This window comes from Scyliorhinus canicula, chromosome 22 (assembly GCF_902713615.1).
Source record: "Scyliorhinus canicula chromosome 22, sScyCan1.1, whole genome shotgun sequence".
In the NCBI taxonomy this organism is placed as follows: domain Eukaryota; kingdom Metazoa; phylum Chordata; class Chondrichthyes; order Carcharhiniformes; family Scyliorhinidae; genus Scyliorhinus; species Scyliorhinus canicula.
The window spans coordinates 19,100,492-19,117,502 of NC_052167.1; the positions used below are offsets into that span (position 1 = coordinate 19,100,492).

The window sequence follows — 17,011 nt, forward strand, 5'->3', positions numbered from 1 at the left end:
CCAAGTGCAGACTAACTGGTGGCTTTCTTTGCCCACTGTGTATTGAAAGTGGAAGGCATCACGCCAAAGGAACATACGTACCTGCAGGAAGAGAGAGACGAGCTCGTTCCAGGCTTTCTGCTTCTCTTCCTGGGCGAGATGTGGAAGTGAGTGGAGATAATCAGGGAGCTGCCTTTCCAGACGTCCCAGAGCTGTGGCGTTGGTGTCCTGTTGCTCCTTGGGTCTTGCCGGCTGGCTCCCTGCATTTTGCCCCCCTGCCTGTGGGGAGGTTACGTTGTGCTGCGACGGTTCGATGTATCGCGCCGGCTGCTTCGACCTGTCCATATCTTTCTCCATCTGCGCGGGCTCTTGCCTCCCGCAGCGAGAGACGAAGAGTTTTCAATCTGTGTCCATGACAAAGTGTAAAAACACCTAGATTTCACCACAAGCAGGAAACAGAGGCAATCACCCACAGCCTATTAAAAAAGTGAAAAGACTTACATGCAATCCCTTTTATAACCTCAGAATGTCCAAAAATGCTTTACAGCCAATTGAGTTGTACTAACATGGGGGGGGGGTGGTGGTCAGTTAGCCCAGCTGGCTGGATGGCAGGTTTGCGATGCGGAGCGACGCCAACAGCGCGGTTTCAATTCCCGTACTGGCTGAAGTTACCCACCAAGGCTACATCTTCTCAACCTTCTCCCTTGCCTGTGGTGGCGCAGTGGTTAACACTGCTGCCTCACTGGGTGGCACGTGGTGTAGCGGTTAGCACTGCTGCCTACGGTACTGAGGACCCGGGTTCGAATCCCGGCCCTGGGTCACTGATTTTGCGCATTCTCCCCGTGTCTGCGTGGGTTTCGCCCCCACAACCCAAAGATGTGCAGGCTAGGCGGATTGGCCACGCTAAAATTCCCCTTGATTGGAAAAAAAAAATAATTGGGTACTCTAAAATTTATTAAAAAACACTGCTGCCTCACAAGCGGCGAGAATCGCGGTTCGATCCCAGGTTCGATCCATGGCACATCTGTGCTGTTCTTTGGAGGGCCGAAGGGCCTGTTTCTGTGATGCAGGTGGATTAGCCACGCTAAATTGCCCCTCAATTGGAAAATCTTTTTTAAAAAACCTTGCCCCCTTGCCCAAGGTGTGCTGACCCTCAGGTTAAACCACCACCAGTCCACTCTCTCTCACACACAAACGGGGGGAGCAGTCTCGGAAAGCATGGCGGCTTTCGCTTTTGACTAACAGCTGCAATATAGGAAGCCAGCTCAGTTTCAAGCGAAAGTTAGGTTTTCTGCTGCTTGTCGCTCGCCGGGGCAGAACCATCCCCATCAGGTGTACAGCACAAAATGGCACACATGGCCTTCACACATAATTCTCCTCCCTCCTGCAATGTGTCACCCTTTCTCCCAACACCTTATCCCCCCTGACTTTCCTCTGACTGGTCCCCCATCTTTAGAGTCACCTGCAGCCTGTGCTATTGTATTAATTAATATTAATATTCGCTTATTGTCACAAGTCAGCTTCAATGAAATTACTGTGAAAAGCCCCTAGTCGCCACATTCCGGCACCTGTTCGGGGAGGCCGGTACGGGAATTGAACCCACGTTGCTGGGCTTGTTTTACATTCCAAGCCAGCTGTCTTAGCCCACTGTGCTAAACCAGCCCCTAGTTACAATGGCTGGAGCATCACGGGCTGGGCTGGGGGAATTCCCAAATACCTGGTTCCCATAGGGAAGCCTCCCTTCATATATAAACCCTGCAGAAAACACTTTAAGATGCTTTGAATGTTTTAAGTTGCACCAACCCCATCTCCATTAAGCTCACCAATAATCACCATCACATTTGCGTGCATCGCACACAATGTGATAAGTCACCTTACAATAAAACATAGGGCATGTCAGAAGGATAAATAATCGAAAGCAAATGTAACACTTAAAACCACTTCTTTATATCACTGAAGGCCTGAAACTCAGCGACAATGTTGCAAAAATAAAATTTACAGAAGTTTATTTCTCTATTAAATTAAATCTTTTTTGCAGTTGAATGTGTTTCCTGTTGTGTGAGTGCCACGTTGTGTGAAACAATCTCCGCACACACAGGTGCAACGCTTATCTAATTTAATTTAATAACCTTTATTGTCGCAAGTAGACTTACATTAACACTGCGATGAAGTTGTGAAAAGCCCCTCATCGCCACATTCCGGGGCCTGTTGGGGTCCACAGAGGGAGATTTTAAAATGTCCAATTGTCGGGCAGCACAGTAGCACAAATGATCAGCACTGTGGCTTCAGAACGCCAGGGTCCCAGGTTCGATTCCCCGCTGGGTCACTGTCTGTGCGGAGTCTGCATGTTCTCTCCGTGGCTGCGTGGGTTTCCTCCGGATGCTCTGGTTTCCACCCACAGTCCAAAGATGTGCGGGTTAGGTGGATTGGCCTTGCTAAAATTGCCCTTAGTGACCAAGAAAGGGTTAGGAGAGGTTATTGGGTTAAGGGGATAGGGTGGAAGTGAGGGTTTAAGTGGGTCGGTGCAGACTCGATGGGTCGAATGGCCTCCTTCTGCACTGTGTGCTCTATGAGACTATGAGTCTAATTCACCTAACAAGCATGTCTTTCGGGACTTGTGGGAGGAAACCGGAGCACCCGGAGGAAACTCACACAAACACGGGGAGAACGTGCAGATTCCGCACAGACAGTGACCCAAGCCGGGACTCGAACCTGGGACCCGGGAGCTGTGAAGCAACAGTGCTACCCACTGTGCTACCGTACTGCCCATCATTAGTTGCTGGGGTAGTGAAGAGCCACAAGACCGAGAGCAGTAACAGCACTTACCTTTCTCTAAGTACTGCTCGCAGTAAATTCAAAATCTCCTGCTACCTCCAGTGTCTGCACTCGTAACTTTGCCCCAAACACGTAGCTTCATATCACTCTCAAATCAGACAACGCTATCCTCACCAAAGCACCACGAGAATCTATTTTGTCTCATTCCGTTGCCTGGACTTTGACCAGTGAATCACGATCAGGGACCCAAGTCATGTGGCTCACTTCCTGATAAAAGGAGAAGTAGATGAAAATGTGGGCTGACGTTAGGTTACAATCAAGAGAGAGACAACTTTGCAGAAGTTCTTTTGAGCAAATGATTATCGAATCACTGCTCTCCGCGATTGCAATCTTCAGCTGCACGGCGGTATGAGGTTTACATTCAGATGTAAATCTACCACTGACAGCAGGTCAGCAACAAGAGGAAAAGTAAAACCGGCAAATGGAAGGAGCAGGAAGAAGGGAATAAGGAGATTTTTTTTTTGTTCGTTTATACAGTGAGTTCTCGTGATATGGAATGCAACGGTTTCAACAACAGCTTTCAGAAGGGAACAGGACGTGGAGTTCAAAAGGAGAAATTAGCAGGGATGGTGAGGTGGGGGGGGGGGGGAGGGGAGGAGGGACAAACCAGATAGCCCTTTCATCCAGCCGACACAGACGCACAGTGGGTAGCAATGTGATTAGGACTGAGCTTAAGAGGAACTTCTTAACCCAAAGATTTGTGAATCTATGGAATTCATTGCCCAGCAAAGCAGTCGAGGCTCCTTCATTCAATGTTTTAAAGATAAAGATAGAGAGTTTTTTGAAGAATAAAGGGATTAAGGGTGTTCGGGCCGGAAAGTGGAGCTGAGTTCACAAAAGATCAGCCATGATCTCATGGAATGTCGGAGCAGGCTCGAGGGGCCATTAAGCCGACTCCTGCTCCTAGTGCTTATGTTCACTGTTGCTTCCCAGCTCCAGGGTCTCAGGTTCGATTCCCAGCTTGGGTCTGTGCGGAGTCTGCGCGTTCTCTCCGTGTCTGCGTGGGTTCCCTCCGGGTGCTCCAGTGTCCTCCCACAAGTCGTGAAAGATGTGCTTGTTAGGTGAATTGGGCATTCTGATTTCTCCCTCCGTGTACCCGAACAGGCTCCAGAGTGTGGCGACTAGGGGCTTTTCACAGTAACTTCATTGCAGTGTTAATGTAAGCCTACTTGTGACACTAATAAAGATTATTATTATTGTGATGGGCCGAGTGTCCTCCTTCTGTCGTCTCGGATGGCATTACAAGGTAGCAAATTTACAACGGAGTTGAGAAGAAGCTACTTCTCCCAAAGGATTGTGAATCTGTGGAATTCGCTACCCCAGAGTGCGGTGGACGCTGGGACAGTGAGTAAATTTAAGGAGGAGTTAGACAGATTTTTAATTGGTAATGGGTTGAGGGGTTACGGGGAATGGGCAGGACGTCCAGGTTGGGATCAGCCTTGATCGAATGGCAGAGCAGACTCGATGGGCCAAATGGCCTCATTCTGCTCCTATATCTTGTGAGCAAAGGAGGGGGGGGGGGGGGGGGGGGGGTTCTAATGTCAAAACTGTTCCAACATCTTTCAAGTTGCAAGGTGGCACTCATCCCTCGGGCATTAAGTCTTGAGCAGGCGTTTTCAAACCGGAAACTGGAATGGGCGCGCCCGCCTTTTAACTTCAGAGGTGAGGGGGAGCAGTGAGATTTGGGCCTATCTGCGGCTGAGGGGAACTTGGAGGGAACAGTACAATTCATAGGACCTCTTGCAAAAGTACATTTCTGAATGTCAGATTCTGTGGTAAAATTTCCCTGTATCAAAAAAAAGTTGAGCCCTTGTTTCCTCGAATTGTTGACAAGCCAACAAAACTCGTGTCTTGTCAGATATGTTTAATGCTGCCTACCTCCCTTGCAGTAGGTCATTTTCTGTGAAGAAAAAGTTCACTTCACATCTATGCAATTCACACTGGCGCTAGATATATTTGTTCAGTATGATGGGCGGGATTCTCTGATCCTGAGGCTAAGTGTTGACGCCGTCGTAAACACCGTCGCGTCTCTCGATGGCGTCAACATGGCCCAGGAGAATCAGCGCCCGCGCTCGGCGTTAGACGTGGGACTTTTAGCGGATGAGGAGGAGTGCGGGCGGTTGAGGAAATGTATTCAGAATTACCTGGGGGTCAATGACACGGGGGAAATCTCGGCAGCGGCGGTCTGGGAGGCATTGAAGGCGGTGGTTAGAGGGGAGCTGATCTCGATACGGGCCCAGAGGGAGAAGGTAGACAGGACAGAGACGGACCGACTGGTAAAGGAGATACAACAGTCGACAGGAGGTATGCGGAGACCCCAGAGGCAGGGATTTTAAGGGAACAGCAGAGGCTACAGGCGGAGTGCCGAATTTCTCGAAGGTGGACAGGGAGCTGGTTGAAGGGCTGGGGGCCCCGATCAGGATCAAAGAGATAGTGGAGGGTCTGAAGGCCATGCAGTCGGGCAAAGCCCCGGGGCCGGATGGGTACCCAGTGGAGTTCTATAGAAAGTTCTCTGGGATATTGGGGCCGCTGTTGATGAGGATGTTCAATGAGGCAAGGGAAAGAGGGGTGCTGCCCCCGACGATGTCACAGGCCACGATCTCGCTGATGTTGAAGTGGGATAAGGATCCGGAGCTGTGTGGGTCCTACAGGCCGATATACCTATTCAATGTGGACGCCAAACTGCTGGCCAAAATTCCGTCCTCTAGGATTGAAGACTGTGTTACGGACGTGATTGGGGAGGACCAGACGGGGTTCATTAAGGGAAGGCAGTTGGCGTCCAATGTAAGAAGAATGCTAAATGCGATCATGATTCCCCCAGAAGGTAGGGAGGTGGAGGTAGTGGTCGCAATGGGCGCAGAGACGGCTTTTGATTGGGTAGAATGGAATTATCTGTGGAATGGCTCGGATTTGGGTGGGGCTTTAATGACTGGGTCAGGTTGCTATATCAGGCTCCTGTGGTGAGCGTACGGACGAATAGGACAACATCGGACTATTTTAGGCTACATCGGGGGATGAGACAGGGATGCCACCTCTCCCCACTGTTGTTCGCGCTTGCTATAGAGCCGCTGGCTCTATAGCAAGCGCTGAGAGCCTCAAGGGGCTGGAAGGGGTTGGTCCGGGGGGGAGGGGGGGAGGGGGGGTGGTGTGGAACACAGTCTCGCTTTACACAGACGCCCTGCTGCTGTATGTATCGGGCCCAGTGGAGGGGGTGGAAGGAATCATGAGGATTCTGGGGGAATTTGGCCGGTTTTTGGGGTACAAACTAAATATGGGGAAAAGTGAGATGTTTGCGATCCAGGCAAGGGGACAGGGGAGACGATTGGGGGAACTGCCATTTGGAGTGGTAGGGGAAAGTTTTAGGTATCTAGGCATTCAAGTGGCGCAGGAATGGGACCAGCTGCATAAATTAAATCTGGCCCGGCTAAAAGACCAAATGAAGGACGATTTTCGGAGGTGGGACGCGCTCCCGTTGTCATTAACTGGGAGGTTGCAGACGGTGAAGGTGACGGTCCTCCCAAGATTCCTGTTTGTGTTCCAGTGTCTCCCCTTCTTTATTCCGTGGAACTTTTTTAATAGGGTTAACAAAGTTATCACTGGCTTTGTTTGGGCGGGCAAGACCCCGCGATTAAAAAAGGGGACGTTTGAGTGGAGCCAGGGAGAGGGCGGGCTGATGCTGCCAAACTTCAGTAACTATTATTGGGCGCTGAATATAGCCACGATCAGGAAGTGGGAGGTGGGGGGAGGGTCGGCTTTGAGTGTATGGAGGCGGCCTCATGTAAGGGCACCAGTTTGGGGGCGTTGATAACGGCGCCTCTGCCGTTCTCACCGGCACGGTACTCCACCAGCCCCGTGGTCGTGACAGCCCTGAGAGTCTGGGGGCAATGGAGGAGACATGTGGGAGCAGAGGGAGCATCGCTCTGGTCTCCAATCTGCAATAATCACCGGTTTGCCCCGGGAAGGATGGATGGGGGGTTTCGGAGATGGCAGAAGGCAGGAATTGAGAGGATGGGGGATATGTTTATTGAAGGGAGCTTTCCTAGCTTGAAGGGAGCTGGAGGAGAAGTTTGGGTTGGTGAGGGGAAACAAATTCAGGTCCCTGCAGGTGCGGGACTTCCTACATAGACAGGTCTCAACCTTCCCGCTCCTACCGCTAAGGGGGATTCAGGACAGGGTAGTTTCCAGAGTGTGGGTGGGAGAAGGGAAGGTCTCCGAGCACATGGGGTCAGAGGACACGCAGACTGAGGAGCTGAAGCGCAAGTGGGAAGAGGAGTTAGGAGGAGAGATAGAGGATGGTCTCTGGGCGGATGCGTTGAGTAGCGTCAATGCGTCCACAACATGCACCAGGCTCAGCCTGATACAGTTTAAGGTCGTTCACCGGGCTCACATGACAGTGGCCCAGATGAGCAGGTTCTTTGGTGTAGAAGACAGGTGGGCAAGGTGTGCGGGAGGACCGGCAAACCATGTCCACATGTTCTGGGCATGTCTGAAGCTTCGGGGATTTTGGCAGGGGTTTGCAGATGTCATATCCACGGTGTTAAAAACAAGGGTGGCACCGAGTCCAGAGGTGGCGATTTCCGGGGTGTCGGAAGACCCGGGAATCCAGGAGGAGAAAGAGGCAGACATTCTGGCCTTTGCTTCCCTGGTAACCCGGAGACGGATACTATTAGCTTGGAGGGACTCAAAGCCCCCGAAGTCGGAGACCTGGCTATCGGACATGGCTAGCTTTCTCTGTTGGGAGAAAATCAAGTTCGCCTTGGGAGGGTCACTGTTAGGGTTCACCCGGAGTTGGCAACCGTTCGTCGACTACTTTGCAGAAAATTAATTGTCAGCAGAAGCGGGGCGGGGGGTGGGGGGGGGGGGGGGGGGGGGGGTTAGTTTAGGTTAGAGTAGGGGTGGGACCTGTAAGGGAGGAAGACAGCTTTTGCACTATGTTTGTAGACTCATGTATATTGTTTATTTTGTCGTTGTTGTAAAACCATCGGGGAGGCGTCGCGCGATTCGCGCCCGATCCGGGAATTCTCCGGCCCAGCCTGGGCTGAGAGAATCCCACCCTATGTTCTTTCGTAGATTTGTTTTAAAGCCACTTTCATATTTAACTTTTAACGGTCTCTTGGCCTAGGCTCCACTTCAAGTGTAGGCACGCAGGCCAAAAAGTCTCAGGTTCAAACACCGGTCTGTGCTGCGCCATCAGGTCAAGGAAGTGCGGATTATCTGCCTGTTTCGGAGAAGGGACACCAAGATTAACCTCGACTCCCTCTCGTCTAGGAAGGAGGAAGTCACCCAAGGTTCCTGGTTCTGAAAGCTACCTGGTGGCTTGTGTGGGCATTGGGTCTGAACAAAACCGGCTGTGATTCCCCCACCAAACCTAAATTGGTGATGCTTGCTGTTAAACGTCCACATGGTACTGTGGTACAGGTCAGGCAAGAGGTAAGCCTCAGGGAGGGATGAGAGGTGAAGGGAAAGAAAAACAAAAAAACAAAGGCAAATTTTCATTTATATTGCACCTTTCACAACCCCAGGATATCCCAAAGTGGTTCATCGTCAGCAAAGTACCTTTGAAATACAATATCATTCTAATTCAGGCAGTAACCGATGTGTGCGCAGCAAGGATCCAGAAATAATGAGATCATGATCATTGACTTTAGTTAATCGGTTAAGGGTTAAGTATTGGCCAGGGCACTGGGGAGAGTTTCCTTGTCTTCTCTAGAATAGCAGCCACAGGATTGTTACTATCCTCCTGAGAGAGCACATGGGGCTCGTAACCTCGCTCCTGTAAGGTAATACCTCCAGGCACCCTTCTACTGGACTAGGAGATGAACCTGGATTCTGGGGTAGGGATGGGGATTGAATTTACAATCTTCTGACTTAGTGGCAAGAGAGCTGACTCACTCTTCTCTGCAATTCATGGTAGCACAGTGGTTATCACTTTTGCTTCAGAGCACCAAGGACCCGGGTTCGATTCCCGGCTCGGGTCACTGTCTGTGTGGAGTCTTCACGTTCGCCCCATGGGTTTCCTCCATGTGCTCCGGTTTCCTCCCACAAGTCTCGAAAGACATGCTTGTTGGGTGAATTGGACATTCTGAATTTTCCCCCGGTGTACCCAAACAGGCATCGGAATGTGGCGACTAGGGGGTTTTCACAGTAAATTCATTGCAGCGTTAATGTAAGCCTACTTGTGACAATAATAAAGATTCCTATTATTCAGAGTTTTCTAGAGTGCCAACTTTTAGCGCAGTTGTTACAACCATGCTGGCCAGCACTTATTGCTGCAAAGGACAACCATGCTAAAAATAATTAAGTTGGTGCTATAGTGGAATTAAAAACATATCTCAATCGAATCACAGATCCACACTGACCTTCTGATTGGGCTGAGGGTAAACTCCCTCTATAAAGTGCCAATACACATAAAAGGCACTTGCGCCAACTTTGCCAACCCTTATCTTCTGCCAATGATGATGATTTTGATTTATTGTCACATGTACCGAGCTACAGTGAAAAGTATTTTTCTGCGGCCGAGGAACGTACACAGTACATACATGTGGCGACCAAAATTGAACACTATACTCGAAGTGTGGCCTAACTAAGGTTCTATACAGCTGCAACATGACTTGCCAATTTTTATACTCAATGCCCCGGTCAATGAAGGCAAGCATGCCGTATGCCTTCTTGACTACCTTCTCCACCTGTGTTGCCCCTTTCAGTGACCTGTGGACCTGTACACCTAGATCTCTCTGACTGTCAATACTCTTGAGGGTTCTACCATTCACTGCATATTCCCTACCTGTGTTCGACCTACCAAAATGCACTACCTCACATTTGTCCGGATTAAACTCCATCTGCCATCTCTCCGCCCAGGTCTCCAAACGATCTAAAACTTGCTGTATCCTCTGACAATCCTCATCGCCATCTGCAATTCCACCAACCTTTGTGTCGACTGCAAACTTACTAATCAGACAAGTTACATTTTACTCCAAATCATTGATACATACTATGAACAGCAAAGGTCCCAACACTGATCCCTGCGGAACACCACTAGTCACAGCCCTCCAATCAGAAAAGCACCCTTCCATTGCGAGTCTGCCTTCTATGACCCAGCTAGTTCTGTATCCATCTTGCTTCCAGAACAGCTTAGCCTGGGAGGTTGCCAACTGTGATCACGTATATTTCCGGAGATTTCAACATATAAGATGACCCCGGGCTCCAACCATTGTTCGGCCAACACACCCATCCTCGTGTGGCTTTCCTACACCAATTGGAAAGCAAAAAGACCCATTACTCAATTGGATGGTGCTTGACTGCTCATTGCTCTCACCCATCTGCAACCCACCCCACCTAACCCCCGCCATTTTCGATATTTTGAATCTGACAAGGAGAAATTTTCAAGTGAAATATTTCAATGCCCAGCTGATATTTATTCCAGGGACTGCACGCAGCAGTCTCCTGAAGATATCGATCTTCAATTCCTGAAGACTCCAGGCCAATCCTGGGTTGGCAACACTAGGAGCGAAAGAACAAATGGGCTAGTCAAGATGTCGTTGCCTTTTCATTGCCAAGAAGATACAGATGGAGGATAGAGTTCAACAGGACTCAAACCAAATTTACTGGAAATTAATGTAATAATAAGAATAATCTTTATTGTCACAAGTAGGCTTACATTAACACTGCAATGAAGTTACTGCGAAGAGCCCCTAGTGGCCACATTCCGGCGCCTGTTCGGGTACACAGAGGGAGAATTCAGAATGTCCAATTCACCTAACAGCACGTCTTTTGGGGCTTGTAGGAGGAAACCGGAGCACCCGGAGGAAACCCACGCAGACACGGGGAGAACGTGCAGACTCCGCACAGACAGTGACCCAAGCCGTGTATCGAACCAGGGACCCTGGCGCAGTGAAGCAACAGTGCTAACCGCTGCGCTACCCTGCTTAATGTCTCCTCTGTTCAATAGATTGCAGAATTGAAAGCTTCCTTTTTTTAAGCACACCCCTGTGGGTTTACTTACAAGCGCCAGGCAGTCACATCCGGAAAGACTCCCGGGTCCAAATTGGCCTTCCTTATTTCTGGAGTGTTCTGTCTGTGTCCCAGCCACAATTCTCCAGGTAAGTGAAACTATTTATGAGACGTGAGAATTAATAACATGCAGACATCAAGCACAAGGTGAATTGAAGTATGTTTTCTCCAAGGGGAATTTGCAGAGAATAGCAGGATGAAATGAAAATGAAATGAAAATCGCTTATTGTCACAAGTAGGCTTCAAATTAAGTTACTGTGAAAAGCCCCTAGTCGCCACATTCCGGCGCCTGTTCGGGGAGGCTGGTACGGGAACGGGTACTACATCAAAAATAAAGGGATAAATGTGGCAAAGGAATCTACTGAAATGGAAATGAGGAGACTAAGCGTGTTTCGGCACGAAACAATGTCATGGAAATGAATTTTCCAAGGCCACAGTAGTAGTAAACATGGCTTTTGAGGAAACCGCCCCTTTAAATTACAATGCCAAGTCGACTTGATGAGCAGAAAACACTGCAACCGTGGAATTACTGAAGCTGAGCCTTATATCCGTGCTGCGCCAGATACTTTGTTTAGACAAATGTACCCTAGTTCACGTACGATATATCACTTGCCAGTTTCTCCAACTTCAGTGCCAAGTTTCGCTTCTGCTTTCCGGTTACAGGAGATGAACTGTTTTTCAGATGGATTTATTTCAAGAGGCAAACACACAGGAGGAACTGGAGGCTGCCTCAACCTGCTGTTTGTTCCTGCTTTTAAGCTAAAAAAAAAAATAATAATCCGCCGCAATTAACCCTGAACCAGGTCACTTCCCTCCTTGAAACTGCATTTTAAAAAATCCTGACTTACTGTCGACGACGAGGAACAGGAGCTTTTACCCCGTGTGGGTGCTGGCTGGAGTTTTTAAGAGCTGGTGGGCGGAGTTGCCAATACTGCAGGCTCGAATTTCCACTTTTCACGGCAGCTGTTTAAAAAGGAATCTGCTGGGCTGGAAAGCACCTGGTACAGAGCAGGGCGGGTACCCACCACGACCACCGTCTTCACCAGGATGAAGGGACCTGCTTCAAACCCTCTGAAGGTTAATTTCCTGGGGACAGCTGCCGGGTGAACACTGGGAGCAAATATAGAAATTACAGTGCAGAAGGAGGCCATTTGGCCCATCGAGTCTGCACCAGCTCTTGGAAAGAGCACCCTACCCAAGCCCATACCTCCACCCTATCCCCATAACCCAGTAACCCCACCTAACACTAAGGGCAATTTGGACCCTGAGGGCAATTTAGCCTGGCCAATCCACCTAACCTGCACATCTTTGGACTGTGGGAGGAAACCGGAGCCCCCGGAGGAAACCCACGGGGAGGATGTGCAGACTCCACACAGACAGTGACCCAGGCCGGGATTCGAACCTGGGACCCTGGAGCTGTGAAGCATTTGTGCTAACCACTACGCTACCGTGCTGCGTCATTCCAAAAGCATTGTAATGGGACCCTTTCTCTTTGAGCCCTTCCATTTATTAATCAGCAAAAACGTTTCAGGTGGATAAAATTCTCATCCTTGCTTTCGAATCCCTCCAATTAAGGCCTCCCCCCTTCCCTATCTCAATAATCTCCTCGAACCCCACAGCCCTCTGTGGCCGAGTGCAGGATTTTAGACATATTGGATTGTAAACATTTGCCAATTTAAGGCTTAAAAGCCTGGGTTACAGTGTGTTCGACTGCAGTAGTCATGTTTTTCAAATAATCTTGTTTTGCAAGGCCAGAAAGCTTTCAGGAGCCAGAGGGGAAACTGACCATCATAAAAGCCTATTGCTTGACTTGGGGAGTTAATGGGTAGAATTTTCCATCGTCGGGATTCTCCGTATTGCCGGCAGCCCGGGGGTTTCCCGATGGCGTGGGGCTGCCCCACAATGGGAAACCCCATTGAACCAGCCGCTGAAACGGAGAGTCCCGACGGCGTGCTGAACCAGAAATCTGGTGTGGCTGGATGGAGAAACCCGCCCAATGTGTTTTAAGCCTGGGGAGTTAATGGGAGGGATTCTCCATAGTCCGACGCTGAAACCGTGTTCAGTGATCGGGCGGAGAATGGCCGGCACCGGTTTGTCGTTGGTCCGTCATGCTCCACCCCTCCAAACCGCCGTCACGGTGATACTCGCTGTGCACCATTGGCGTTTCATCGGCCGCCCCACCCACGATGCTCCAGCCCCAATGGGCTGAGTGTCCGATGGTGCGGGACACGTGTGTTCCCAGTGTGAACCCTGCATACCAGCTGTGGACTGTATCCAGTGCTGCCACACGCGGCCGGGATCCATGCTGCTGGCTGGGTGAGGGGTGGGGGGTGGGCTTCTGCTAGGCTTGGGGGACTGGTGGGGAGGTGGCCAAGGGATGGGCTGTGGGGTCACGGATGACGGTTTGGGTTCCTGCATAGCCAGCGCCATGTTATGCCACATGACCGCTGCAGGTCGTCAGCTGTGCGCATGCGCGGCCCGGGACCCAGCCATTCTCTGGCCATTCTCGGTGCGGGAAGTGGGAGTTTCAGTCTGCACCAGTGCTAGTCCCTCACCGGTGCCAGAATCAGTCAGGGTTTCACGCCGAATTTAAGATCGTGAAAGACCACACATGCTCCACTGGCATCAGCACTTCATCGCAGGAATGGAGAATCCAGCCCAATGTGTTTTCAGCCTCGGAAGCTAATGTCGTTGCTGGATGGAGCTATTGTGAGAAAGTTTTGAAGTTGAGTTCTGATCTGACTGACCATTTAGAACACAAGTGAGGCATTTTGCTTTCACAGTCGGATATTTGGAAAAGGTTAATAGTATTTGAAGTAGCGCAGACTTGTCTGAGGACAAGGAAGAAGCTGAAACAAACCAGTTGTAACAGCTTTTTGAAGACATCCAGAGTCTGCAGAGGTTCTAACAGGAGTCAAATCTGTTCTGGAAAGCAAGTATTACTGTGTGCCATTGGGAGGCCATAGGGCTGTAGGATGGATTGAGAGCTGTATGTTTTTTTCTTTCTTGTTGTTTAATTGGGAATAGATATAGTGATTAAGGGTAGTGTATTTGCTATATTGATTACTGTTCAAGGGGTAATCATAGGCTATTTTCGGGTGTGAGGTTAAAGATTTAATATTGTGTTAATAATAAAGTTTTGTTTATAAAATGCCAAATCCCTATTTCTTTGTGAAATCACTCCTGGAGCGGAGTCCGCACAGTCTTATGAAATAAACTAAAATATTGGGGTTTTGGTCAATTTCCTAGCCACTGTTGGAGCCTGGGCTGGGATCGACATAAAATCATAAGATATAGGAGCAGAATTAGGCCATTCGACCCATTGAGTCTGCTCCGCCATTTGATCACGGCTGATAGGTTTCTCATCCCCTTTCGCCTGCTTTCTCCCCATAACCCCTGACCCCCATATTCATCAAAAAATCCCCTCAATCAAGAGCACCAGATTTGTGCTTGAACTGCTGTTACCTACAGGGCTGCAGATCAATAGCTGGAAGGTGAAATTGGACAGGATATCAGAAGATCAGAACTGGGAGCAGAATTCGGCAATTTAACCTCTCGAGCCTGTTTCCCCGTTTCAAAACAATCATGGCTGTTCTCATCGTGGCCTCAACTTCACTGTCCTACCCGTTCTCCAAACCCTTCAACCTATTACTAAATAAAAATCTGTCTAACTCCTCCTTACATTTACTCACTGTCCCAGCATCCACTGCACTCTGTCGTAGCGAATTCACCACTCTTTGGGAGAAGTCGTTTTGCTTCATCTCTGTTTCAAATTTTCTACCTTACAATGCCATCCGAGAGGATAGGAGGAGGACACTCAGCCTCCCGTTCTAGAATGCCCTACAAGAATGCCTTTGGGCAGCACGGTAGCATAGTGGTTAGCACAATTGCTTCACAGCTCCAGGTTCCCAGGTTCGATTCCCCGCTGGGTCACTGTCTGTGCGGAGTCTGCACGTTCTCCCCGTGTGTGCGTGGGTTTCCTCCGGATGCTCCTATTTCCTCCCACAGTCCAAAGATGTGCGGGTTAGGTGGATTGGTCTTGCTAAAATTGTCCTTAGTGTCCAAAAAGGTTAAGTGGGGGTTACTGGGTTGCGGGGATAGGGTAGATATGCGGGCTGAGTGGGTTGTTCTTTGTAAGGGCCGGTGCAGACTCGATGGGCCGAATGGCCTCCTTCTGCACTGTAAATTCTATGATTCTAAGAGGATGCATCCACTCCACATCAGGGGCTGGTTTAGCTCACTCAGCTAAATCGCTGGCTTTGAAAGCAGACCAAGGCAAGCCAGCAGCACGGTTCGATTCCCGTACCAGCCTCCCCGGACAGGCGCCGGAATGTGGCGACTAGGGGCTTTTCACAGTAACTTCATTGAAGCCTACTCGTGACAATAAGCGATTTTCATTTTCATTTTCATTTTCATTTACTCTATCCATAACTTTGTCGCCCTACAAACCTCAATTTGATCTCCCCTCATTCTTCTAAACTCAAGAGAGTATGGGCCCGCACTGTTCAATCTTTCTTCATAAGACAAACCCCTCGGGCGGGATTTTCCGTTGGCCGACGCCGAGATCGGGGCGCGTGCGATTGGGCGGATCGCGGCAGGCGCCCGTTTGATGTCGAATCGCGAGGCACCGCCTCTTCGAAAATGATGTCATTGCGACGCACGCAGCATCTGGTTGAAACCCTATTCGCATCTCATTGTAGTGATCAGTACATCTGCACATTACCAGGGACTACAGCACAGACGTAACAGCCACAGCATCATTAGAGGGCAGCACTAGAGGCAGGTATAAAAGGGTCCGACCCAAGGCAGGATCCGCCTCTTTTAGCAACGCAGGGCTAGTGAGCAGCAGCACACAGTAACAGCTCAGCATAGGCACCTTACCTTAGCTTCTCTTGTTTTGCCTCTTGACTGTGTGACGTCTAGTTAAGCTCTGGAGGCAGAACGAACCTACTGAACAAAGCATTTGTATTAACTGGAAGGCTATGGTCTTTATTCAGATGTAGAAAATAATATACTCAGTAGTGGGCCCACCCGCGATGCTCTGCCTCCGATGGGCCGGGTTCCCGACGGTGCAGGCCACGTGCGCTCTCAACAGTCGTGAACCTGACGTGGGGGCTGCGGAGAGAGAGAGGGCATACGGACAGTGTCCAACACCGTCAGACTTCTCCGACAGGTGTGCTGCTGGCCGGGGGTGGGGGGGGGCTTCTGCCAGGGCCGGAGGGGTGGGGGGGGGGGGAGGGGGGGGAGTAGTGGGGGGTGGCCAGGAGATGGGCTGTGGGGTCAGGTTGGACGGGTACGGAACACCAGCCCGCTATATACCTGGTGCCCTGGGTCATATAGGTGACCCCCTCCGTCAGCCCTGACAGTGTCCATCACGCACCCAGCGATTCCCGCACCATTTTTCGTGGCTTCTGCCGGTGATCCACGCGGCGCCGGTGCTAGCCCCTCACCGGTAGCAGAATTAGTGCAGGTGTGGCGTTGATTTCTCTGACGTGAAGGTCCACGGATTCTCCGTTAGCTTCAGCACTTAAAGCTCAGGAATGGAGAGTCCAGCCCGTCATCTCTGGAATCAATCTAGTGAACCTCCTCTGAACTGCCTCCAATGCCACTCCATCTTTCCTCAAATAAGGGGTCCAAAACTGTGCACAATACTCCAGGTGCAGTGTCACCAATGCCTTTTACAGTTGCAACAGCATTTCCTCACCTTTATACTCAATTCCTTTAGCTCTAAATGCCAACATTCCATTCACTTTCTCTATTACCTTAAGAGGGTCAGTGCAGAGTCGATGGGCCAAATGGCCTCCTTGTGCACTGTAGAGATTCTATGATTCTCTACCTGCTGTACCTGCATGCTACCTCCAAAATATCTGTATTCCTCTAAATCTGGCCTCCTGAATAATCCTGAGTTTGATCACTTCACCATTGGGGGCCTTAACCTTCCTCTTTGACCCAGGTTTTGGACATCTGCCCTAATGCATCCTCGTGGGGGAACGGTGCCATTCTTTGTTTTTTTATTGCTCCCATGGAGCGCCTGGGGGTCCACCATTGTCTGGACCATGTTGTTGAACCCCTCAGCCATGTTTGGGGAGGACTCAGCTATGCTTCAGAGTTCTCCCACCATGAATCTAACCTCTTGCCCCTAGCTTTCCATTGCAGATGCCACCCTTGCAGCACTGGCCTGGGCGGC

At 50.1% G+C, this 17,011-nt stretch overlaps 1 protein-coding gene across 2 annotated transcripts in view; it reads right to left on the reverse strand.

The window, feature by feature from the left end:
* The window catches only part of wdfy4 (WDFY family member 4), a 292,745-nt gene extending 280,771 nt beyond the window's left edge, over positions 1-11,974 (reverse strand). The window contains exons 1-4 of one of the 2 annotated variants that reach the window (XM_038782904.1): positions 11,673-11,974; positions 11,424-11,583; positions 2,806-3,021; positions 82-383 (exon numbers count right to left, since the gene is read on the reverse strand). In XM_038782904.1, the coding sequence (XP_038638832.1) occupies positions 82-336 (255 nt within the window). In that variant the 5' untranslated portion in view covers positions 337-383; positions 2,806-3,021; positions 11,424-11,583; positions 11,673-11,974. Of the gene's footprint in view, positions 1-81; positions 408-2,805; positions 3,022-11,423; positions 11,584-11,672 lie in introns of those variants that run through there. The other variant, XM_038782905.1, reaches the window with a different exon arrangement.
* Between the last annotated feature and the right edge of the window lie 5,037 nt (positions 11,975-17,011).